Source organism: Mustelus asterias, chromosome 24 (assembly GCF_964213995.1).
Source record: "Mustelus asterias chromosome 24, sMusAst1.hap1.1, whole genome shotgun sequence".
NCBI lineage: Eukaryota > Metazoa > Chordata > Chondrichthyes > Carcharhiniformes > Triakidae > Mustelus > Mustelus asterias.
In genome coordinates, this window is record NC_135824.1 from 59,610,954 (window position 1) to 59,635,387 (window position 24,434).

At 48.3% G+C, this 24,434-nt stretch overlaps 1 protein-coding gene across 1 annotated transcript in view; it reads right to left on the minus strand.

The window, feature by feature from the left end:
- Window positions 1-4,893: 4,893 nt before the first annotated feature.
- sae1 (SUMO1 activating enzyme subunit 1) overlaps window positions 4,894-24,434 on the minus strand; it is a 146,071-nt gene continuing 126,530 nt past the window's right edge. The window contains exons 7-9 of the mRNA XM_078241859.1: window positions 11,756-11,900; window positions 8,306-8,375; window positions 4,894-5,300 (exon numbers count right to left, since the gene is read on the minus strand). Coding sequence (XP_078097985.1) covers window positions 5,208-5,300; window positions 8,306-8,375; window positions 11,756-11,900 — 308 coding nt within the window. The 3' untranslated portion in view covers window positions 4,894-5,207. The remainder of the gene's footprint in view (window positions 5,301-8,305; window positions 8,376-11,755; window positions 11,901-24,434) is intronic.

Here is a 24,434-nt window from a genome sequence, read left to right on the forward strand (position 1 = left end):
ATTGGAGGATAGCCAATGTGGTCCCGTTATTTAAGAAGGGTAGGAAGGATAACCCGGGTAATTATAGGCCGGTGAGCTTGACGTCCGTGGTGGGGAAGTTGTTGGAGAAGATTCTTAAAGATAGGATGTATGCGCATTTAGAAAGGAATAAACTCATTAACGATAGTCAACATGGTTTTGTGAGGGGGAGGTCATGCCTCACGAACCTGGTGGTGTTTTTTGAAGAAGTGACCAAAATGGTTGACGAAGGAAGGGCCGTGGATGTTGTCTATATGGATTTTAGTAAAGCATTTGACAAAGTCCCTCATGGTAGGCTAGTGAAAAAGGTTGGATCCCATGGGATAAAGGGGGAGGTGGCTAGATGGGTGGAGAACTGGCTTGGTCATAGAAGACAGAGGGTGGTAGTGGAAGGGTCTTTTTCCGGCTGGAGGCCTGTGACTAGTGGTGTTCCGCAGGGCTCTGTATTGGGACCTCTGCTGTTTGTGATTTATATAAATGATCTGGAAGAAGGATTAACTGGGGTGATCAGTAAGTTTGCGGACGACACAAAACTGGCAGGACTTGCAGATAGTGAGGAACATTGTCAGAGACTACAGAAGGATATAGATAGGCTGGAAATTTGGGCAAGGAAATGGCAGATGGAGTTCAATCCTGATAAATGCGAAGTGATGCATTTTGGTGGGAATAATGTAGGGAGGAGCTACATGATAAATGGAAGAACCATAAAGGGTGTAGAGACGCAGAGGGACCTGGGTGTGCAAGTCCACAGATCTTTGAAGGTGACGTCACAGGTGGAGAAGGTGGTGAAGAAGGCATATGGCATGCTTGCCTTTATAGGACGGGGCATAGAGTATAAAAGTTGGGGTCTGATGTTGCAGATGTATAGAACGTTGGTTCGGCCGCATTTGGAATACTGCGTCCAGTTCTGGTCGCCACACTACCAGAAGGACGTGGAGGCTTTGGAGAGAGTACAGAGGAGGTTTACCAGGATGTTGCCTGGTATGGAGGGGCTTGGTTATGAGGAGAGATTGGGGAAACTGGGATTGTTCTCCTTGGAAAGACGGAGGATGAGGGGAGACTTAATAGAGGTGTATAAAATTATGAAAGGCATAGATAGGGTGAACGGTGGGAAGCTTTTCCCCGGGTCGGTGGTGACGTTCACGAGGGGTCATAGGTTCAAGGTGAAGGGGGGGAGGTTTAACACAGATATCAGAAGGACATATTTCACACAGAGGGTCGTGGGGGCCTGGAATGTGTTGCCGGGCAAGGTGGTGGAGGCGGACACACTGGGAACGTTTAAGACTTATCTAGACAGCTATATGAACGGAGTGGGAATGGAGGGATACAAAAGAGTGGTCTAGTTTGGACCAGGGAGCGGCGCGGGCTAATTGTTCCTGGTTTCTCGTTTCAAGGCTTCATTCTACAATCATCTTGCTGGTGCCAGTACAGAGTGAGACTGCGGATAGTTGGGAACCTGTCTCGGGGGCAGGGAATTCATATGGTGTTCGTGGAAGTGGAAATGACTAGGGTTGGGAAGCATTTTCCGATCGGGGCCATTGTGATCTCCTGGACTCGTTTCGATCGCCTCAGGGGGTCGGAGAGGAATTTCCCAGATTTTTTTTTCCCCATATTGGCCCTGGGGTTTTTCACTCTGGGTTTTCGCCTCTCCCTGGAGATCACATGGTCTGGAATGGGGGGGTGGGGGTAAGTTAATAGGTTGTAATGAACAAAGCATCGTAGCTGTGAGGGACAGCTCGGTGGATAGGATATTGGTATGTAGATAGGCTGGAAAATTGGGCGGGGATCCTGGATTCAGGATTCAATCCTGGACCGGGGAGCGGCGCGGGCTTGGAGGGCCGAAGGGCCTGTTCCTGTGCTGTATTGTTCTTTGTTCTTTGATACTGAAGACTTTGGAAAAAGTAGATTTATTAAAACAGAGTTTTATCTATGAGTTGCTGTCAATAAGTGTTTGAGACAGAAAGACTTCTAAGTCAGCAATTCTTGATTTAAAACCTCAAACGAATTAATAATCCATTAACAGCCCAGTGCTTTACAATAGGGCAGCAGATTGGTGGCTCGTGAGTGACACAGTGGTTAGCACTGCTGCCTCAGAGCACCAGGGACCCGGGTTCAGTTCCAGCCTTGGCGGTTTTATTTATTACTGTCACAAGTAGTCTTACATTAACACTGCAATGAAGTTACTGTGAAAATCCCCTAGTCGCCACGCTCCGGCACCTGTTCGGGTACACTGAGGGAGAATTTAGCACGGCCAATCCACCCTAACCAGCATGTCTTTCGGACTGTGGGAGGAAACCGGAGCACCCGGAGAAAACCCACGCAGACACAGGGAGAACGTGCAGACTCCACATTTCTCCCACAGTCCAAAGACGTGCGGGTTAGGTGGGTTGTCCATGCTAAAGTGTCTCTTAGTGTAGGTTATGGGGATTACTGGGGTAAATGGAGATAGGGCAAGGAGTGGTCCTGGGTAAAATGCTTTGTCGGAGAGTCGGTGCAGACTCGATGGGCCGAATGGTCTCCTTCTGCACTGAAGGGATTCTATGAATAGGTGTGCTGTAGAATCATTGAATCCTTACAGTACGGAAGGAGGCCATTCGGCCCATCAAGTCTGCACTGACCACAATCCCATCCAGGCCCTATTCCTGTAACCCCACACATTTTCCCTGCTAATCCCCCTGACACTAGGGTCAATTGAGCATGGCCAATCAACCGGTTGGAGTTTAGAAGGATGAGGGGGGGGGGATCTTATTGAAACTTACAGGATACTGCGGGGCCTGGATAGAGTGGACGCGGAGAGGATGTTTCCACTCGTAGGAAAAACTAGAACCAGAGGGCACAACCTCAGGCAAAAGGGACGATCCTTTAAAACAGAGATGAGGAGGAATTTCTTCAGCCAGAGAGTGGTGAATCTGTGGAATTCTTTGCCGCAGAAGGCTGTGGAGGCCAGGTCATTGAGTGTCTTTAAGACAGATATAGATAGGTTCTTGATTAATAAGGGGATCAGGGGTTATGGGGAAAAGGTAGGAGAATGGGAATGAGAAAAAAAATCAGCCATGATTGAATGGCAAAGCAGACTCGATGGGCCGAGTGGCCTAATTCTGCTCCCATGTCTTATGGTTTAACACACACATATCTTTGGACTGTGGGAGGAAACCCACACAGACATGGGGAGAACGTGCAAACTCCACATCGACAGCCACCTGAGGCCAGAATCGAACCCGGGTCCCTGGCACGGAGAGGCAGCCGTGCTGACCACTGTGCCCGCGTGCTGCCCAGGTATCGGCCTTTGGACGAGGTGCTGTCTGCCAGTCCAAGCAGTTTTTGAAAAGGAAGATAGGGATTGGCAATCTGGGGTGGTCAGGTCAAATGGGCCAAAGAATCTTCCACAGGTTTGAATATTAAGCTCCCAGAGCAGTTCGCTCATGGGATATCTCAGAGTTCCCGAAACGACAAGACAAACTTCTCAACTTGAGCCTTTCTGAAGGTTTATGGATCTGCACGCAAAGGTTGGAGTGAATATACCCGTGCCAGGGACCCGGGTTCGATTCTGGCCTCAGGTGACTGTCGATGTGGAGTTTGCACGTTCTCCCCATGTCTGTGTGGGTTTCCTCCCACAGTCCAAAGATATGTGTGTGTGTTAAACCATATGACATGGGAGCAGAATTAGGCCACTCGGCCCATCGATCTTCACATGTTGAGCGTTTCTATTGGGACGATGCTAACCTTTAAAGCTGATTTTCAACAGAACACCACGGGGGAGTCAGAATCCAGAAAGAATGGAATTCAGTGAAGAGTGGGGGTGGGGAGAAGGTAAGGAAAGGGGACTGCAGGCTAAGAGGGTGTGTCAACCCTGGCGGGACGGTGGCACAGTGGTTAGCACTGCTGCCTCACAATGCCAGGGATCCGGGGTTCAATTCCCAGCACGGATCACCGTCTGTGCGGAGTCTGCACATTCTCCCCGTGTCTGCGTGGGTTTCCTCCGGGTGCTCCAGTTCCCTCCCACACTCCAAAGACGTGCGAGTTAGGTGGATTGACCAGGCTAAATTGACCCTTAGTGTCAGGGGATTAGCAGGGTAAATATGTTGAGTTACGGGAATAGGGTCGGTGCGGGATTGTGGTGGGTGCAGACTCAATGGGCCGAATGGCCTCCTTCTGCACTGTAGGGGGTTCTACGATTCTATGGAGGTTATTAACTAGTTTTTCAGAGTTAATGTTATAGTAATGTAGTCGCTCTGGAATTTGAATGACATTATGGATGGAATTTTACTGGCACGTCCGCCCGAGGTTCGTATGATCCCGCCCGTGGCCGATGGAGCGTTTCTATTGGGACGATGCTAACCTTTAAAGCTGATTTTCAACAGAACACCACGGGGGAGTCAGAATCCAGAAAGAATGGAATTCAGTGAAGAGTGGGGGTGGGGAGAAGATAAGGAAAGGGGACTGCAGGCTAAGAGGGTGTGTCAACCCTGGCGGCACGGTGGCACAGTGGTTAGCACTGCTGCCTCACAATGCCAGGGATCCGGGGTTCAATTCCCAGCACGGGAGCCTCCGAGCCTCGTCCGCCCCGGTGCCGGTAAAATTCCGGCCGATGGCTATAATATTAGGGCGGAAATTTCCAGCCGTGCTCGCCCCAGACCGGAGAATCCTGCTCGAGGTCAATGAACCTTTGCCCTTAGTGTTCGGGGCACGCTGGATGGACTGAAGGAATAAGCTCAGCCTCGAATCTGACTTGCCCATAAAGACCTCAGTGGTGCAAATGCGTGCATGTTTACACGCATGAAACGCGTGGGGGGGCAAACCAAGACACATCCGTTGACGAAACCAACAGTGCCAGGCACTGAAATATAGTCAATCCGGCTGCATGCAACAGGGCAGGAGAAGTAACTAATAACCAGACCTGCAAGAGATAACATCAGCGTTACTGATAAACCGAAACCGAGTATTGGCATGCAAGTGGCTTTAAACAGCATTTATTTGCAAAGTGGAGATTTCAGACAGTGATTTCTACATCGCTGTCCGTCAATTCAACTTCCTTCAGGTTCTTACTAAACAAGTTTGTCTTATCCTGGTCCGAACTCATCTTCGAGTTTTGAGACCCGAAGATCTCTCTCTCTCTCTGCCAGAAGCTGTGGACATTGAGGTGAGTTCCAACACTGGGTAACCATTTCCCAATCTCCCCGGGTCGGTCTTCAATTGGCTCCGATGCAGTCGACAATCCCGTTACTTTTCAACCCGTCAAAGAAGAAGAAGTTGTTGTGGGGCGGGTCGCGTTGAGACAAAGCCTGCGAAGAGCGCACAGTCAGGGATTCATTCATTCATTCAGCAGCAGCAGCAGCCAGTCCAGCCGGAAAGTTATTTATAAAACTGCCACCGATATCAGCAGCTTGGCCTGTACTTCCTGCCAGTAGCCTCCTCGGAACGTGCTAACTCTCGCTGCAGTGCACAGATGCTCTCCTCTGCCTCACCTACACATCCACTCTTCACATTTAAGTTTAGATGGTGAGCGGCAAATCATGTTGCAGCTATATAAAACCTTGGTTAGGCCGCATTTGGAGTATTGCGTGCCACACTACCGGGGGGACGTGGAAGCTTTGGAGAGAGTGCAAAGAGGATTCACCAGGATGTTGCCTGGTCTCTCGAGGGGCGTTGGCTATGAGGAGAGGTTGAATAAATTAGGATTGTTTTCACCGGAAAGACGGAGGTTGAGGGGAGACCTGATAGAGGTCTACAAAATTATCAGAGGCGTAGAAAGGATGGATAGTCAGAGGCTTTTCCCCAGGGTGGAAGTGTCAATGACAAGGGGGCACAGGTCCAAGGTGAGGGGGGGAAAGTTTAAGGGAGATGTTCGGGGAGAGGTTTTTCACGCAGAGAGTGGTGGGTGCCTAGAACTCGCTGCCAGAGGAGGTGGTGGTAGCCGGAAGATTAGCAACATTTAAGAGACATCTGGATGGGTCCATGAATAGGGAGGGAATAGAGGGATATGCACGGAGTAAGGGCAGATTTTTTTTTAGTTTAGATGGGGCATCAGGATCGGCATGGGCTTGGAGGGCCGAAGGGTCTGTTCCTGTGCTGTACTTATCTTTGTTCTTTGAGTGGCATCAACTTGTTCGACTGTGGAGCGTTTTACCCACCTATTTACCCTGCTAACCCCTTGATACTAAGGGCCAATTTAGCATGGCCAATCCACCTAACCTGCACATCTTTTGACTATGGGAGGAAACCGGAGCACCCGGAGGAAACCCACGCAGACACGGGGAGAACGTGCAGACTCCACACAGTCACCCGAGGCTGGAACTGAATCCGGGTCCCTGGCGCTGAGAGGCAGCAGCTCTAACCCTTCCTCATTAGACAATATCTTCATCCCAGGAATCAATCTGCTGAACTTTCTCTGAACTGCTTCCAATGCAATGCAGCTCAACCACTTTGAAGTTTTAAAGTTTATTTATTAGTGTCACAAATAGGCTTACACTAACGCTGCATTTAAATTGCTGTGAAAATCTCCTAGTCGCCACACTCCGACGCCCTGTTCGGGTACACTGAGGGAGAATTTAGCACCTAACCCGCACATCTTTGGAGTGTGGGAGGAAACCGGAGCACCCGGAGGAAACCCACACAGACACGGGGAGAGCGTGCAAACTCCACACAGACAGTGACCCAAGCTGGGAATCGAACCTGGGTCCCTGGCGCTGTGAGGCAGCAGTGCTAACCCACTGTGCCATCCCAGTAACATCGATCTGAGTTACACAATCTGAGGTGTGGTAGTGCACTCTCTTATTCCACCATTACATAAATATCGGTTGCACCAACTGAACTCAGATACTCTGATCAGGCCTGTTGCTCTGCACGCTTACTGTGGAAACATAAACCTTCTTCTGCAACCACACTTCCCTTCATCTAGTGTTGACTAGTTCTGCTTTCGGAAGGGTTAGACCATAAGAACATAAGAACTAGTAGCAGGAGTAGGCCATCTGGCCCCTCGAACCTGCCCCGCCATTCAATAAGATCATGGCTGATCTTTTCGTGGACTCAGCTCCACTTACCCGCCCGCTCACCATAACCCTTAATTCCTTTACTGTTCAAAAATGTATCTATCCTTGCCTTAAAAACATTCAATGAGGTAACCTCAACTGCTTCACTGGGCAGGGAATTCCACAGATTCACAACCCTTTGGGTGAAGAAGTTCTTCCTCAACTCAGTCCTAAATCTGCTCCCCCTTATTTTGAGGCTATGCCCCCTAGTTCTGGTTTCACCAGCCAGTGGAAACAACTTCCCTGCTTCTATTTTATCTATTCCCTTCATAATCTTATATGTTTCGAAAGATCTCTCTTCATTCTTCTGAATTCCAATGAGTATAGCCCCAGTCTACTCAGTCTCTCCTCATAAGCCAACCCTCTCAACTCTGGAATCAACCTAGTGAATCTCCTCTGCACCCCCTCCAATGCCAGTATATCCTTTCTCAAGTAAGGAGACCAAAACTGTACACAGTACTCCAGGTGTGGCCTCACCAGCACCTTATACAGCTGCAACATAACCTCGCTGTTTTTAAACTCCATCCCTCTAGCAATGAAGGACAAAATTCCATTTGCCTTCTTAATTACCTGCTGCACCTGCAAACCAACTCCTTGAGATTCCTGCACAAGGACACCCAGGTCCCTCTGCACAGCAGCATGTTGAAATTTTTTACCATTTAAATAATAGTCAATTTTGCTGTTATTCCTACCAAAATGGATGACCTCACATTTACCAACATTGTACTCCATCTGCCAGACCCTCGTCCACTCACTTAGACTACCTATATCCCTTTGCAGACTTTCAGTGTCCTCTGCACACTTTGCTCTTCCACCCATCTTAGTGTCATCTGCGAATTTTGACACACTACACTTGGTCCCCAACTCCAAATCATCTATGTAAACCATAAACAATTGCGGTCCCAACACTGATCCCTGAGGCACACCACTAGTCACTGATCGCCAACCAGAAAAACACCCATTTACCCCCACTCTTTGCTTTCTGTTAGTTAACCAATCCTCTATCCATGCTAATACATTACCCGTAACACTGTGCACCTTTATCTTATGCAGCAGTCTTTGGTGCGGCACCTTGTCAAATGCCTTCTGGAAATCCAGATACACCACATCCACAGGATATGGGTTGAACAAGTATATGTGCCAAAGGCACAATGTATGGGTTGGCTGGGGACAACTCTCCGTCATACCTGACACCTCTACCTGAGCACAGGCCAAACCTGTTAAATATTTACTGATTCGCTGCTTATACACAGTCTTACCTTTACGATTTCCTGACTAAGCACTCCGCCCACAACAGCACACACCGGTGCTAGCTCGGAGAAACAGGAGCTGAAGGAAGGAACAGACACAGTTTATAATCTTAGGGGGAGACGGTGGCGTAGTGACAATGTCACTGGACTCGTAATCCAGAGACCCAGTCTAACGCTCTGAGGACAAAGGTTCAAATCCCATCATAGCTGCGAGAGGAATTTAAATTCAATTAATAAAAGAATCTGGATTTGAAAACTAATCTCAGAAATGGTGACCATGAAGCCGATTGCTTGTTGCAAAACCCACTGTGGCGGCACAGTGGTTAGCACTGCTGCCTCACCATGCCGGGGACCTGGGTTCGATTCCCGGCTTGGGTCACTGCCTGTGCGGAGTTTGCACATTCTCCCCGTGTCTGTGTGGGTTTCCTCCGGGAGCTCCGGTTTCCTTCCACACTCCAAAGATGTGTAGGTTAGGGGGATTGGCCATGCTAAATTGCCCCTTAGTGTCCCAAGATGTGTAGGTTAGGGGGATTGTCCATGCTAAATTACCCCTTAGTGTCCCAAGATGTGTAGGTTAGGGGGATTGTCCATGCTAAATTACCCCTTAGTGTCCCAAGATGTGTAGGTTAGGGGGATTGGCCATGCTAAATTGCCCCTTAGTGTCCCAAGATGTGTAGGTTAGGGGGATTGGCCGTGCTAAATTGCCCCTTAATGTCCCAAGATGTGTAGGTTAGGGGGATTGGTCATGCTAAATTGCCCTTAGTGTCCAAATATGTGTAGGTTAGGGGAATTAGTGGGATAAATTCTTGGGGTTACGGGGAACAGGTCTGGGTGGGATTGCCCCTTAGTGTCAGGGGGATTACGTGGGGTTATGGGGAGAGGGCCTGGGTGGGATTGTTGTTGATGCAGGTGGGTGGGCCCAATGGCCTCCTTCAGCACTGTAGGGTTCTAATGTAGCAACTGGCAGTGCAAACACTGCCTCGCTCAGTCCTGGGTGCAGAGTCGAGCCTGACCCCGGGGATTTGCACAGTGACGTTTGGGGCAAAGAATTCTCCAATCCGAATTAAGCAAATGGAACCTGCAGTTAAACCAAAAGACTGGAAAGCTTGCACAGATTGAATATTTTGTACAATGAATTTGGATTGTTCAATAAGTGAGGGGAAGCTGACACCTTTAACCACCAGTGATATTAAACACCTGCCCTTCATGGTTATAAAGGGTTTCCTCCTTGGTTTCATCTTACCACCTGTAAAAACCCTCAGACTACTCGATACACATCGAACCATCCTCTCGGTTAATCTCTCATTCCCCAGAAGAGGAACCGATTCTTTACGGAATGGCCTGTATGGTGCCATAGATTCAAAGAGGATTACAGCATGGAAACAGGCCCTTCGGCCCAACTTGTCCATGCCACCTGGTTTTTACCATCAAGCTAGTCCCACCTGCCGAAACTATAGTTAAGAAAGCCCACCAACGCCTCTACTTTCTCAGAAGGCCAAGGAAATTTGGCATGTCCGCTACGACTCTCGCCAACTTTTACAGATGCACCATAGAAAGCATTCTTTCTGGTTGTATCACAGCTTGGTATGGCTCCTGCTCTGCCCAAGACCGCAAGAAACTATAAAAGGTTGTGAATGCAGCCCAATCCATCACGCAAACCAGCCTCCCATCCATTGACTCTGTCTACACTTCCCGCTGCCTTGGAAGAGCAGCCAGCATAATCAAGGACCCCACGCACCCCGGACATTCTCTCTTCCACTTTCTTCCGTCGGGAAAAAGATACAAAACTCTGAGGTCACGTACCAACTGACCCAAGAACAGCTGCTTCCCTGCTGCCATCAGACATTTGAATGGACCTACCTCGCATTAAGTTGATCTTTCTCTACACCCTAGCTATGACTGTAACACTACATTCTGCACCCTCTCCTTCTCTATGAACAGTATGCTTTGTCTGTATAGCGCACAAGAAACAATACTTTTCACTGTATACAAATACATGTGACAATAATACATCAAATCATATCAAAATTGCCTGCATTTGTCCCATATCCCTCTATACCCATGCAATTGCCTAAATGCTTTTTAAAAGACAAAATTGTACCCGCCTCTACTACGACCTCTGGCAGCTTGTTCCAAACACTCACCACTCTGTGTGTGAAAAAATTGCCCCTCTGGACACTTTTGTATCTCTCCCCTCTCACCTGAAACATATGCCCTCTATCTTTAGACTCCCCTTCCTTTGGGAAAAGATGCTGACTATCTATGCCCCTAATTTATTTTTTGGAGACCTGGTCTTGGGGGCTGGGGGAGCAGAGGAGGGAATGGAAGAGGGGGGAAGGCAGGCATGCTCCTTCTCACCCATTCAGCATTTTTTCACACCGGACGATCCTCACGCAAGCACAAGGTCAAGGCCCAACTCCGCCTCGCTCATGGCTATAGTCTGGCCATTGCTACCTCAGTAAGAAGTTTAACAACACCAGGTTAAAGTTCTGTAAATTGAATTCTGTAAATTGAGTTTGTGTCTCTGAGTGCCCTGTCTGTGAGCATTTCTGATGTGGAGATGCCGGCGTTGGATTGGGGTAAACACAGTAAGAAGTTTGTGAACAGAATTCCCACTCACCTGAAGAAGGGGCTTAGAGCCTCGAAAGCTTGTGTGGCTTTTGCTACCAAATAAACCTGTTGGACTTTAACCTGGTGTTGTTAAACTTCTTACTGTGTTTACCCCAGTCCAACGCCAGCATCTCCACATCATTGTTACCTGGGCCAGCATGTGGAGGGTGGTGGAAGCAGATTAAATTTCAGACGGAAGTGGATAAAAGAGGGAGGAATTGTAGGTTATGGGGAAAGAGCATGGGTGGGCTGAGTGGGATTAATTAGCTAACTCCTTCAAAAACCTGGCACAAGCATGATGGACTGAATGGCCCCTTGCTTCTACCACAAACTGTGATGGATTTAACTCCAACAGACAAGGGAGCCGCGTGGGCCTTACAAACAAACCAATAAGTTTATTTATTAGTGTCACAAGCAGGCTTACATTAACACTCAATGAAGTTACGTGAAAATCCCCTGGTCGCCACACTCCGGCACCTGTTCGGGTACACTGAGGGAGAAGATAGCACGGCCAATGCACCCTAACCAGCACATCGTTCGGACTGTGGGAGGAAACCGGAGCACCCGGAGGAAACCCATGCAGACATGGGGAGAACATGCAGAATCCACATAGACTGTGACCCATGGCTGGAATCGAACCCGTGTCCCTGCAGCTGTGAGGTAGCAGTGCTAACCACGGTGCCACCGTTCCAATGAAGGTACCAGAGAGCAGCTAGTATTTAAAACTGTCCTGTCGTCTGCCCCAGACGAGGGGAAGCCACACGATCAGATCGTTGGCTTTTATCCTGGGCCAGGTTACGAGGTGGCTGAGATAGTTACGTCGCCGGCACAGACAAAGGAATGACTGACCTGACAAACTCATCTGTCAGCAGGTCACTCTTCACCCCTAACGAATCCAAAACGTCGTTCTTCAGCTGCAGCAGGAATTCAGAATCTTCCTCATAGCTCTCGGGCATCGGATCGCGGGTCTTAGCGGCTCGGAATTTCAACAGAACTGTCAGAAAAAGAATAAAAGAAGCACTGAAGACAACAAAGCATGAGATTCCTCGTTTCTTCAAAGGGCGCATTACCACTGGCAAACTAAGGTTAAGAAACAAAAGAATCGGGGAGGGATGAAGATGTGGAGAACTTATTTTACGCTGCGAGTTAGAATTATAGAATCCTACACTGTAGAAGGAGGCCATTCGAGTCTGCACCGACCACAATCCCACCCAGGCCCTATCCCCGTAACCCCACACATTTACCCTGCTAATCCCCCGACACTAGGGTCAATTTAGCACGGCCAATCAACCTAACCCGCACATGTTTGGACTGTGAGAGGAAACCGGAGCACCTGGAGGGAAGAAAGCACAAACCTACCTGCGACACGAACAAACAAACTTTTAAACTGGAGCCTCGGACGTAGTGATGGTCCTTGCGGTGTCACTCCTCCCTATCTATGTTGAGGGAGAATTTAGCACGGCCAGCATGCCTTTCGGACTGTGGGAGGAAACCGGAGCAATCGGAGGAAACCCACGCAGACACGGGGAGAACGTGCAGATTCCGCACAGACAGTGACCCAAGCCGGGAATCGAACTCGGGTCCCTGGCGCAGTGAAGCAGCAGTGCTAACCACTGTGCCGCTCCCAAGGTGCCAATTATTTGGTTTGATTATTGTTGTCACATGTATTGGGATTAGGGGGTCATAGTTTGAGGTAAACCTTTAGGACTGAGGTGAGGAGAAATTTCTTCACCCAGAGGGTGGTGAATATGTGGAATTCACTCCCACAGAAAAAAGTTGAGGCCAAAATGTCGTGTGATTTCAAGAAGGAATTAGATATAGTTCTTGGGGCGAAAGGGATCAAGGGATATGGGGGGGTGGGGGGGGGGGGGGAAGGGGGTGGGGAAGAGGATATTGAATTCGATGATCAGCCATGATCAAACTGAATGGTGGAGCAGGTTCGAAGGGCCGAATGGCCTCCTCCTGCTTCTAGTTTCTATGATAGTGAATAGTATTGTTTCTTGCGTGCTATCCAATAAAACATACCGTTCATAGAGTACATAGGGGAGAAGGAAAGGAGAGGGTGCAGAATTAGTGTTACAGTCACAGCTAGGGTGTAGAGAAAGATCAACTTAGTGCAAGGTAGGTCCATTCAAAAGTCTGACGGCAGCAGGGAAGAAGCTGTTCTTGAGTTGGTTGAATTTATTGCCTGAAAGAGTGGCAAAAACAGATTGCATTTCCAAAAAGGAACTGGATAAATATTTGAAAAGGGAAGATTTGGGGGACATTGTGATAGTATTGCTGGATTAGAAATCTAGTGACCCAGGCTAATGCTCTGGGGACACGGGTTCAAATCCCACCCATGGCAGCTGGTGGAATTTAAATTCAATTAATAAAATTTGGAATTAAAAGCTACTCTCGGGTAATGTTGGACCAAGACTGAGTTCGATTGTTGTAAAAACCCATCTGGGTCACTAATGTCCTTGAGGGAAGGAAATCTGCCGTCCTTATCCGGTCTGGCCTACATGTGGCTCCAGAGCCACAGCAATGACTCTCAACTGCCCTCTGGGTGGCACAGTGGTTAGCACTGCTGCCTCACAGCGCCAGGGACTCAGGGTTCAATTCCCGGCTTGGGTCACTGTCTGCGCGGAGTCTGTACGTTCTCCCCGTGTCTGCGTGGGTTTCCTCCGGGTGCTCCGATTTCCTCCCACAGTCCGAAAGACATGTTGGTTAGGGTGCATTGGCCGTGCTAAATTCTCCCTCAGTGTACCCGAACAGGCGCTGGAGTGTGGCGACTGGGGGATTTTCACAGTAACTTCATGGCAGTGTTAATGTAAGCCTACTTGCGACACTAATAAATTAATAAATTCTCTTGATTGGACCTACAAGCATCAAACCACCCTCTCAGGCAGCACATTCCAAGTCAATGGCTAGGAATCAGTTCGCTTTTAATGGGGGAGGGAAACTACAACAGAATTCTGAGTCCCCTTCCCTCACCCTGCCAACCCTAGGGGCAGTTCTGCAGTTCACTCCCAGGCATCTGCATTTAGCATGTCTAAAACAGCAACTGGTGCTCTGCTGTGAGGGTTTCAGCCTCCTCACAGCAAGCGCTGACACTGAACGATGCTCTGGGAATGAACCCCAGTCTCTCTCGCGAATAAATGTCTTGTTGAAGTTGTACAAGACATTGGTAAGGCCACGCTTGGAATACTGTGTGCAGTTCTGGTCACCCTATTATAGAAAGGATATTATTAAACTAGAAAGAGTGCAGAAAAGATTTACTAGGATGCTACCGGGACTTGATGGTTTGAGTTATGAGAGACTGGATAGACTGGGACTTTTTTCTCTGGAGCGTAGGAGGCTGAGGGGTGATCTTATAGAGGTCTATAAAATAACGAGGGGCACAGATCAGCTGGTCAGTCAGTATATTTTCCCAAAGGTAGGGGAGTTAAAACTAGAGGGCATAGGTTTAAGGTGAGAGGGGAGAGATACAAAGAGTCCAAAGGTGTACTTTTTTCACATAGAGGGTGGTGAGTGTTTGGAACGAGCTGTCAGAGGTAGTAGTAGAGGTGGGTACAATTTTGCCTTTTAAAAAGCATTTAGATAGTTACATGGCTAAGATCGTTATAGAAGGATGTGGACCAAACGCGGGCAATTGGGACCACCTTAGTGGTTGAAAAAAAGGGGCGGCATGGACAGGTTGGGCTGAAGGGTCTGTTTCCATGCTGTAAACCTCTTTGACTCTAATTGCCAGCTGCTGTGGTGGGTACTGACTCCTTGAATGTGTTCAGCGGGCAGCTGGACCAGTTCTGGACTGGGACAGGGGTTCAATCAAATAAGGCAAGTGCCTCTGCAGGTTAACGCCTGACCCGTGTGATCTCTGGACAGGTTTTGATCGAGGAAGATGGATTATTATGTGCAATCTTTCCGTTATTGGCCCTGTTTGTTTACAGGTTACAGGTGACCAGGGTGGGTACGCGGTGGATGTCTGAGGCAGAGAATGCGGGTAGGGGTGAGGATGAAGAGTTTAACTATTACAGTCAGTTGAAGACAGCTTTGCTGGACTAGCTGGTCAGTCTCATAAACTCTGCCCCCTAGATTGCACCCATCTGGTTAGACTCATCAAATTCAATTACCTTAGAACCCATCCGCAGGAGACACAAGTTATCAGGGTGGACTACATCCTGATGTAGGCCCCGCATGCAAAAGGACTCGCATTCTCCGTTCTACGACTGAACTCACCTTTATTAATTATTGAATCATAGAATCCCTAGAGTGCAAATGGAGGCCATTCAGCCTATCGAGTCTGCACTAACTTTCTCTGTCAGTGCATCTTACCCAGGCCCTCTTCCCCACCCAATCCTCGTAAAACCCATGCATTTAGCATGGCCAATCCACCTAACCTGCACATCTTTGGACACTATGGGGCAATTTAGCTTGGCCAAGCCACCTAACCTGCACATCTTTGGACACTATGGGGCAATTTAGCTTGGCCAAGCCACCTAACCTGCACATCTTTGGACACTAAGGGGCAATTTAGCATGGCCAATCCACCTAACCTGCACATCTTTGGGCACTAAGGGGCAATTAGAGCTTCTACAAACACGTAAAGGGCAAAAGAGTAACAAGGGAGAGAGTAGGGCCTCTTAAGGATCAACAAGGTCATCTACGTGCGGATCCACAAGAGATGGGTGAGATCCTAAATGAAGATTTCTCATCAGTATTCACTGTTGAGAAAAGCATGGATGTGAGGGAACTTGGGGAAATAAATAGTGATGTCTTGAGGAGTGTACATATTACAGAGAAGGAGGTGCTGGAAGTCTTAAAGCGCATCAGGGTAGATAAATCTCTGGAACTTGATGAGGTATATCCCAGGATGTTGTGGGAGGCTAGGGAGGAAATTGCGGGTCCCCTAGCCGAGATATTTGAATCATCGATAGTCACGGGTGAGGTGCCTGAAGATTGGAGAGTGGCAAATGTTGTGCCTTTGTGTAAGGGCTGCAGGGAAAAGCCTGGGAACTACAGGCCGGTGAGCCTCACATCTGTGGTGGGTAAATTGTTGGAAGGTATTCTGAGAGACAGGATCTATAGGCATTTAGAGATGCAAGGACTGATTAGGGACAGTCAGCATGGCTTTGTGAGTGGAAAATCATGTCTCACAAATTTGATTGAGTTTTTTGAAGGGGTAACCAAGAAGGTAGATGAGGGCAGTGCAGTTGATGTTGTCTACATGGACTTTAGCAAGGCCTTTGACAAGATACCGCATGGTAGGTTGTTGCATAAAGTTAAATCTCACGGGATCCAGGGTGAGGTATCTAAATGGATACAAAATTGGCTTCTTGACAGAAGCCAGAGGGTGGTTGTAGAGAGTTGTTTTTCAAACTGGAGACCTGTGACCAGCGGTGTACCTCAGGGATCAGTGCTGGGCCCACTGTTATTTGTCATTTATATTAATGATTTGGATGAGAATATTGGGGACATGGTTAGTAAGTTTGCAGATGACATCAAGATTGGTGGCATAGTGGACAGTGAAGAAAGTTAACCCCAATTGCAATGGAATCTTGATCAATTGGGCCAGTGGGCTGACGAATGGCAGATGGAGTTTAATTTAGACAAATGCAAGGTAATGCATTTTGGTAGATTGAACCAGGGCAGGACTTACTCAGTTAATGGTAGGGCGCTGGGGAGAATTACAGAACAAAGAGAACTCGGGGTACAGGTTCATAGCTCCTTGTAAGTGGAGTCACAGGTGGACAGACTGGTGAAGAAGGCATTCGGCATGCTTGGTTTCATCGGTCAGAACATTGAATACAGGAGTTGGGACGTCTTGTTAAAGTTGTACAAGACACTGGTAAGGCCACATTTGGAATACTGTGTGCAATTCTGGTCACCCTATTATAGAAAGGATATTATTAAACTAGAAAGAGTGCAGAAAAGATTTACTAGGATGCTACCGGGACTTGATGGTTTGAGTTATAAGGAGAGGCTGAATAGACTGGGACTTTTTTCTCTGGAGCGTAGGAGGCTGAGGGGTGACCTTATAGAGGTCTATAAAATAATGAGGGGCATAGACAAGGTAGATAGTCAATATCTTTTCCCAAAGGTAGGGGAGTCTAAAACTAGAGGGCATAGGTTTAAGGTGAGAGGGGAGAGATACAAAAGTGTCCAGAGGGGCAATTTGTTCACAGAGGGTGGTGAGTGTCTGGAACAAGCTGCCAGAGGTAGTAGTAGAGGCGGGTACAATTTTATCTTTTAAAAAGCATTTAGGTAGTTACATGGGTACGATGGGTATAGAGGGATATGGGCCAAATGCGGGCAACTGGGATTAGTTTAGGGGTTTAAAAGAAAAGGGTGCAAGTTGGGCCGAAGGGCCTGTTTCCATGCTGTAAACCTCTATGACTATGAATTTGGCATGGCTAATCTACCTAATCTGCACATCTTTGTCACTAAGGGGCAATTTAGAATGGCCACTGCACCTACCTTACACATCATTGGGCACTAAGGGGCAATTTAGCATGGCCAATCCACGTAACCTGCACATCTTTGGAGCGTGGGAGGAAACCGGAGCACCCGGAGGAAACCCACGCAGACACGGGGAGAACGTGCAGACAGTGACCCAAATCAGGAATCAAACCTTTGGTACATTGGCCTTTATAAATCGGAGTATCGAGTATAAAAGTTGGAGTGTTATGGTAAGGTTATATAAGGCATTGGTGAGGCCGAATTTGGAGTATTGTGTACAGTTTTGGTCACCTAGTTACAGGAAGGATGTAAATAAGATTGAAAGAGTGCAGAGAAGGTTCACAAGGATGTTGCCGGGACTTGAGAAGCTGAGTTACAGAGAGAGATTGAATAGGTTGGGACTTTATTCCCTGGAGCGTAGAAGATTGAGGGGAGATTTGATAGAGGTGTATAAGATTTTGATGGGTATAGATAGAGTGAATGCAAGCAGGCTTTTTCCGCTGAGGCGAGGGGAGAAAAAAACCAGAGGGCATGGGTTAAGGGTGAAAGGAGAAAAGTTTAAAGGGAATATTAGGGGGGGCTTCTTCACGCAGAGAGTGGTGGGAGTGTGGAATGAGCTGCCGGATAAAGTGGTAAATGCGGGGTCACTTTTAACATTTAAGAAAAACTTGGACGGGTTCATGGATGAGAGGGGTGTGGAGGGATATGGTCCAAGTGCAGGTCAGTGGGACTAGGCATAAAATGGTTCGGCACAGACAAGAAGGGCCAAAAGGCCTGTTTCTGAGCTGTAATTTTCTATGGTTCTATGGAACCCGGGTCCCTGGTGCTGTGAGGCAGCAGTGCTAATCCCCGTGCCGCCCTCAATGGACAGCAGGTTAACAAGCTCTGGCTGGGCGCGACCAAAATTATCTGCAGCTTCTGTGATCCATAACCAGTCTTTATTTGTGGCGCTCACGGGACAGTTACTTCCTCTTTAAATTTTTGTTTGAGTATTAATGTTAAAAATAATCCCCAGCACTCCAAGTGCACACTACATGTGTAGGAGGTGACTGCACTGTTGCTGACACTTGGACAGCTATTTGATAAGGGTGTATAAACAGTACGAAAAAGCGAGTCTGTCACTGGCAGAGGTCCAGACAGCTGTGTCTCTTGTTGCTGGTTATCTAGGCTCTCCATCTTCTCTATGCTGTGGGAGTAATCAAGTCACTGGAGACAGTGGAGCAAGGATTCACTTCAGGCACGGAAGGGCTGGCACCACATTTGTCTGAGAGTTAAGGGACAAGTTTAAAAAAAGGTAAACACATAACCACACTGAGTACAAAACGCAACTACAGTGCACTGCTCTGTGAGAGCGAAGGGCCCAAGCATTCAATTACTGACTTATCAAACTCAACATTCATTAACTTCCAATGTCTTCAATAAGGTCGACAAAGTAATCACGGTTTTGTGGGCTGGCGCGCGCGCAATCCTTTCATTAAATGTACAGATTTTGGTTTAGTGCCAATTCCCACAGATTAGGGGAGCTGAATTTGAAAAGTAAAGTTTATTTATTAGTGTCACAAGTAAGGCTTACATTAACACTGCGATGAAGTTACTGTGAAAATCCCCTCGTCGCCACACTCCGGCGCCTGTTCGGGTACACTGAGGGAGAATTTAGCATGGCCAATGCACCCTAACCAGCACGTCTTTCGGACTGTGGGGGGAAACTGGAGCACCGGGAAGAGAGAGAGAGAGAGAAAACGTGCAGACTCCACACAGACAGTGACCAAGCCGGGAATTGAACCCGGGTCCCTGGCGCTGTGAGGCAGCAGTGCTAACCACTGTGCCACCGTGCTGTCCCTGATGTCCAATCCACTGAATTTGTTTATCTCAATAAAAGAAAACCCTCACGGCTGATAATTGCCATCTGATGGCCCTTGCCGGAAAGGGATATTAAGGGATTGAAGGATAGCAGCCACTCTAGTGAGGTATCATGAGCTATTAGCGGTGCCCGCACAATGATATTCCAGCAAGAACTAGGATATTAGCCACAGCACAAAATGGAGAGCTGTAGACACTGATCCCATAACCCTGCCTGACTCTCCAGTGCCTCGGAACACCGTACTGCCTTTCGGGTGTGAAGTTAAACTGAGGCTCTAAACCCCACGGCACAATTCTGAAAAAGAGCAAGGGATTATCCCTTTGTCAAAGCTTTGACAAAGGGTCGTCGGGACTCGAAACGTCAGCTCTTTCCTCTCCTTACAGATGCTGTCAGACCTGCTGAGATTTTCCAGCGTTTTCTCTTTTGGTTTCAGATTCCAGCATCCGCAGTAATTTGCTTTTATCAAGGGATTACCCCTAATGTTTTGGCTAATATTTATTCCTCAACCACCGATCACTAAACCAGATCACCTGTTCAAGGTAACACGGTTGCTTAAGACAGCTTCACGCAGACAAATTGTAGGATCATAGAATCCTACAGTGCAGAGAGAGGCCATCCGGCCCATCGAGTCTGCACCGACCACAATCCCACCCAACCTCTATCCCCATAACTCCATGCATTTACCCTAGCTAGTCCCCCTGACACTGAGGGGCAATTTAGCCTGGCCAATCCACCTAACCTGCACATCTTTGGAGTGTGGGAGGAAACCCACGCAGACACGGGGAGAATGTGCAGATTCCACACAGGCAGTGACCCAAGGCCGGAATTGAACCCGGGTCCCTGGCGCTGTGAGGCAGCAGTGCTAACCACTGTGCCACCGTGCCGCCCAAATTAGCTGCCATGTTTCTATTATAGTAGCAACTATGCTTCAAAAATATATCCTTCAGTATCTCGCTGTCCTTTCTTCCTCTCCTGCATATACTGATTCCCTTATGATGCTGCCCCATGGGATCAGCTGCCCTCTGATGTCTGTTTGTCACATCTCTGCAGAATGCTGGCATCCTACTGGACTCGGGGGGAGGGGTTGGGGGGGGGGGGGCAATTGAGAATGAGGATCAGGGAGCAGGATGCCAAGTTTGACCTCATCCTCACTTGATAGTCTTTCAGCAGAGTTATTAGATTTTGATTAGGGTGGCCAACGTCCCTCAGTGCTGAGCACTGTGCCACTGTAGGCAGCACGGTGGTGGCGGTTAGCACTGCTGCCTCACAGCGGCAGGGACCCGGGTTCGATTCCCGGCTTGGGTGACTGTCTGTGTGGAGTCTGCACGTTCTCCCCGTGTCTGCGTGGGTTTCCTCCCACAGTCCCGAAAGGCGTGCTGGTTAGGCGGATCGGCCGTGCTAAATTCTCCCTCCGTGTTACCCGAACAGGAGTGTGGCGACTAGGGGATTTTCACAGTAACTTCACTGCAGTGTTAATGTAGGCCTTACTTGTGACACTAATAAATAAATAAACTCCTCATGCGACCAATGGCACAGAGACTCATCGCAGCGCACCTATTGGCATGCTAGCTGAGGTAACATTGGCCCTTATACCATTTAGCACCAGAACCAGGGGAAAAAAGGACGATGAAACCACCCCAAGGTCACCTTGTGATAACAAAACAAAAGATTAATCTCTATTGAGGTTTCTGTGTGTTCGGATTACACAGACAATACATGTCAGATCCCCGTCATTGCACAATAGTTAATCCTTCAACGAGTTTTTCATTATGCACCAACTGCATGAGATGGCAGACAGGGGCTGCCGAACGCAAACAAAACAGGAATAAAAACTAAACAGCTCTGATCCACCGCACCGTATCTTACAGACATCAGTGGAAAGGAGGCAGCGATTTGCAGACAGGTCATTCATTTTCGAGTTCACGTGACGATTAAACAGACTGATGTTTCAGAACTGAACACTTCTAGGAGATCGCTGCTGTGTCAACATATTCGTTGTAGAATATATACAGCCATTGGCACAGCAGTTGATAATGGGATAATGCTCAGTAACAGCACTTTATTAGAATTGCTAGTCTTTTTTTTAAAAATGCAGACATGGGCGGCACAGTAGCACAGTGGTTAGCACTGCTGCTTCACAGCTCCAGGGACCCTGGGGTTCGATTCCCGGCTTGGGTCACTGTCTGTGTGGAGTTTGCACGTTCTCCTCATGTCTGCGTGGGTTTCCTCCGGGTGCTCCGGTTTCCTCCCACAGTCCAAAGATGTGCGGGTTAGGTTGATTGGCCATGCTAAAATTGCCCCTTAGTGTCCCGGGATGCGTAGATTAGAGGGATTAGTGGGTAAAATATGTAGGGATATGGGGGTAGGGCCTGGGTGGGATTGTGGTCGGTGCAGACTCGATGAGCCGAATGGCCTTTTTCTGTACTGTAGGGTTTCTATGATTTCTATGATAATAAAGGTGGAGGTAATAAAAGTAGCACACTTCGAAACTGACATTAAAATCCTTTCAACAGCAAGGGGTAAGAAATATCAGCTCACAAGGCTGATTTACTGATAGTAAACATAGAAACACAGAAGATAGGAGCAGGAGGAGGCCATTCGGCCCTTCAATTCCCGGTTTGGGTCACTGTCTGTGCGGAGTCTGCACATTCTCCCCGTGTCTGCGTGGGTTTCCTCCCACACTCCAAAGATGTGCAGGGTTAGGTTGATTGGCTAGGCTAAATTGCCCATTAGTGTCGGGGGATTATCAGGGTAAATATATGGGGTTACGGGGACGGGGCCTGGGTGGGATTGTTGTTGGTGCAGGCTTGATGGGCTAAATGGCCTCCTTCTGCACTGTAGGGATTCTATAATTCAAGCTCATCCAAACATTTTTTTATAGGTTGTAAAGTTTCCAGCCTCCACTACCTTCCCAGGCAGCGCAGTCCAGATTTCCCCAACCTGAGCGGAAAAACCTTTTCTCAAATCCCCTCTGAATCTCCTGCCGCTCACCCTAGAACTCTGCCCCCTCGTGACTGACCCCTCAACCAAGGGGAACAGCTGCTCCCCACTCACCCTGTCTATACCCCTCATAATCTTAGACACCTCAATCATGTCCCCCCTCTGCTCCAGAGAAAACAATCCAAAACCAGAGTCCGCGAAACCAAAAGAGAAAATGCTGGAAAGTCTCAGCGGGTCCGGCAGCATCTGCAAGGAGAGAAAAGAGCTGACGTTTCGAGTCCAGATGACCCTTTGTCAAAGCTAAAAGGCAGAGAAAGTGGGAGATACAGTGCGGCCCCGTTATAACGCGATGGTTGGGGTCCATAAAAGCAGGGTCGCGCTAAATTTGCCAATTATTAGCGGGAAAAATAGGGTCCAATGACACCATCGCGTTATATCCGAATTTACGCTAAATCGGGGTTACACTGTATTTATACTGCAGGGGGAGGGAATGAAAGATGAGTCATAGCCACAGAAACCAGGGGAAAGGCTGCTAATGGCAGCCCATAGAGAGAATAGAGGGTGTGAATGGTCAAACGGCAGAGAAGCTAAAATGAGAGGGTAAACTGTGACAGATGAAGATATTGGGGGGGGGGGGGTTAGAGGTAAAATTTAGAAAAGGGGGAGCAAAGATAAGGGAAGGGAAGGGGGATAAAGTAGGGGGAAAGAGTGTGGGGGGGAGCAGACTCGATGGGCCGAGTGGCCTAATTCTGCTCCTATGTCTTACGGGAGAAAGAAAAGTGAAGAAAGACAAGAAAGAAATAAAAGGTAAGAGAACAGTAAAAAAATTAAATAAAATAGAATGAAAACAAAAGGGGTGGAGGTGGGGTAGAGCGAATCATCTGAAGTTGTTGAATTCGATGTTGAGACCGGAAGGCTGTAAAGTGTCGAGCCGGAAGGTGAGATGCTGTTCCTCCAGTTTACGTTGAACTTCACCGGAACATTGCATTTTATCCAGAGTCTGTGAGTGATCGCTGTTCACCAACAAACATCGAGCCACAGTTTCAGGGCTCTGGTGAAGGATCACCCAGACTCGAAACGTTGCCTCTATTCTCCCTCCACAGATGCTGCCAGACCTGCTGAGATTTTCCAGCATTTTTCTGTCTTTGTTGCAGATTCCAGCATCCGCAGTATTCTGCACTTATCCAAGCCTATCCAGTCTCTCCTAATAGCTCAAATGTTCCATATCCCAGGCAACATCCTGGCGAAACTTCCGGACAAGGATCAAAGCTGTCTCGCTCCATCTCCTTCACTTCTGAAGAAGTTGCGTCCGACTTGAGATGTTTCTCCCCCCTCAGGTGCTGCCAGACTTGCTGAGGTTTTCCAGCATTTTGTTTTCTTATAATTTCAGATTGACAGCATTGGTGGTATTTTGCTTTTGTTACACTGAGGCAAGGCCGCTGGCTGGCTCCCTTCTCCCTGAGCGAGGACCACAGGTACGTTTTGATGCGACCACCACTACTATAAGCTAGATCAGCGTACCCAAGGCTGAGTAGTGGGGGGTCACACTTGGACCTATCTGTCCATATAAACCATGCATAATTTCCTGGGTCAATGTAGGACATCTGCCAAAAACCTACCATCCACTCTTCCCCAACAATAAATCACGTAGTCCAAGGCATGATCAGCCACTCAACTAAAGGGTGGCATGGTGGCATATAACAGTTCAATTCCCTTTTCAATGCCCCGATTGAACCTGTGTATGTGCCCTGACAGTGTGTGCCGGCAAGTGAGGGACACGGCAAGCAAAAACCAGTGCCAACCCTCAGTGCATGCCTTTCGCATGGTGGCACAGTGGTTAGCACTGCTACCTCACAACGCCAGGGACCCGGGATTCGATTCTGGCCTCGGGTCACTGTCAGTGCAGAGTCCGCATGTTCTCGCCGTGTCTGCGTGGGTTTCCTCCGGGTGCTCCGGTTTCCTCCCACACTCCACAAAGATGTGCTGGTTAGGTGCATCGGCCGTGCTAAATTCTCCCTCAGTGTACCCGAACAGGCGCCAGAGTGTGGCCACGAGTAACTTCACTGCAGTGTTAATGTAAGCCGACATGTGACACTAATAAACTTTTTTAAAAAGTCAAAATAACGCGACAATCAGCTACCCTCCGGCAGCACAGTGGTTAGCACTGTTGTCTCACAGCATCAGAGACCCGAGTTCGATTCCCAGCTTGGGTCAGTGTCTGTGCGGAGTCTGCACGTTCTCCCCATGTCTGCGTGGGTTTCCTCCGGGTGCTCCGGTTTCCTCCCA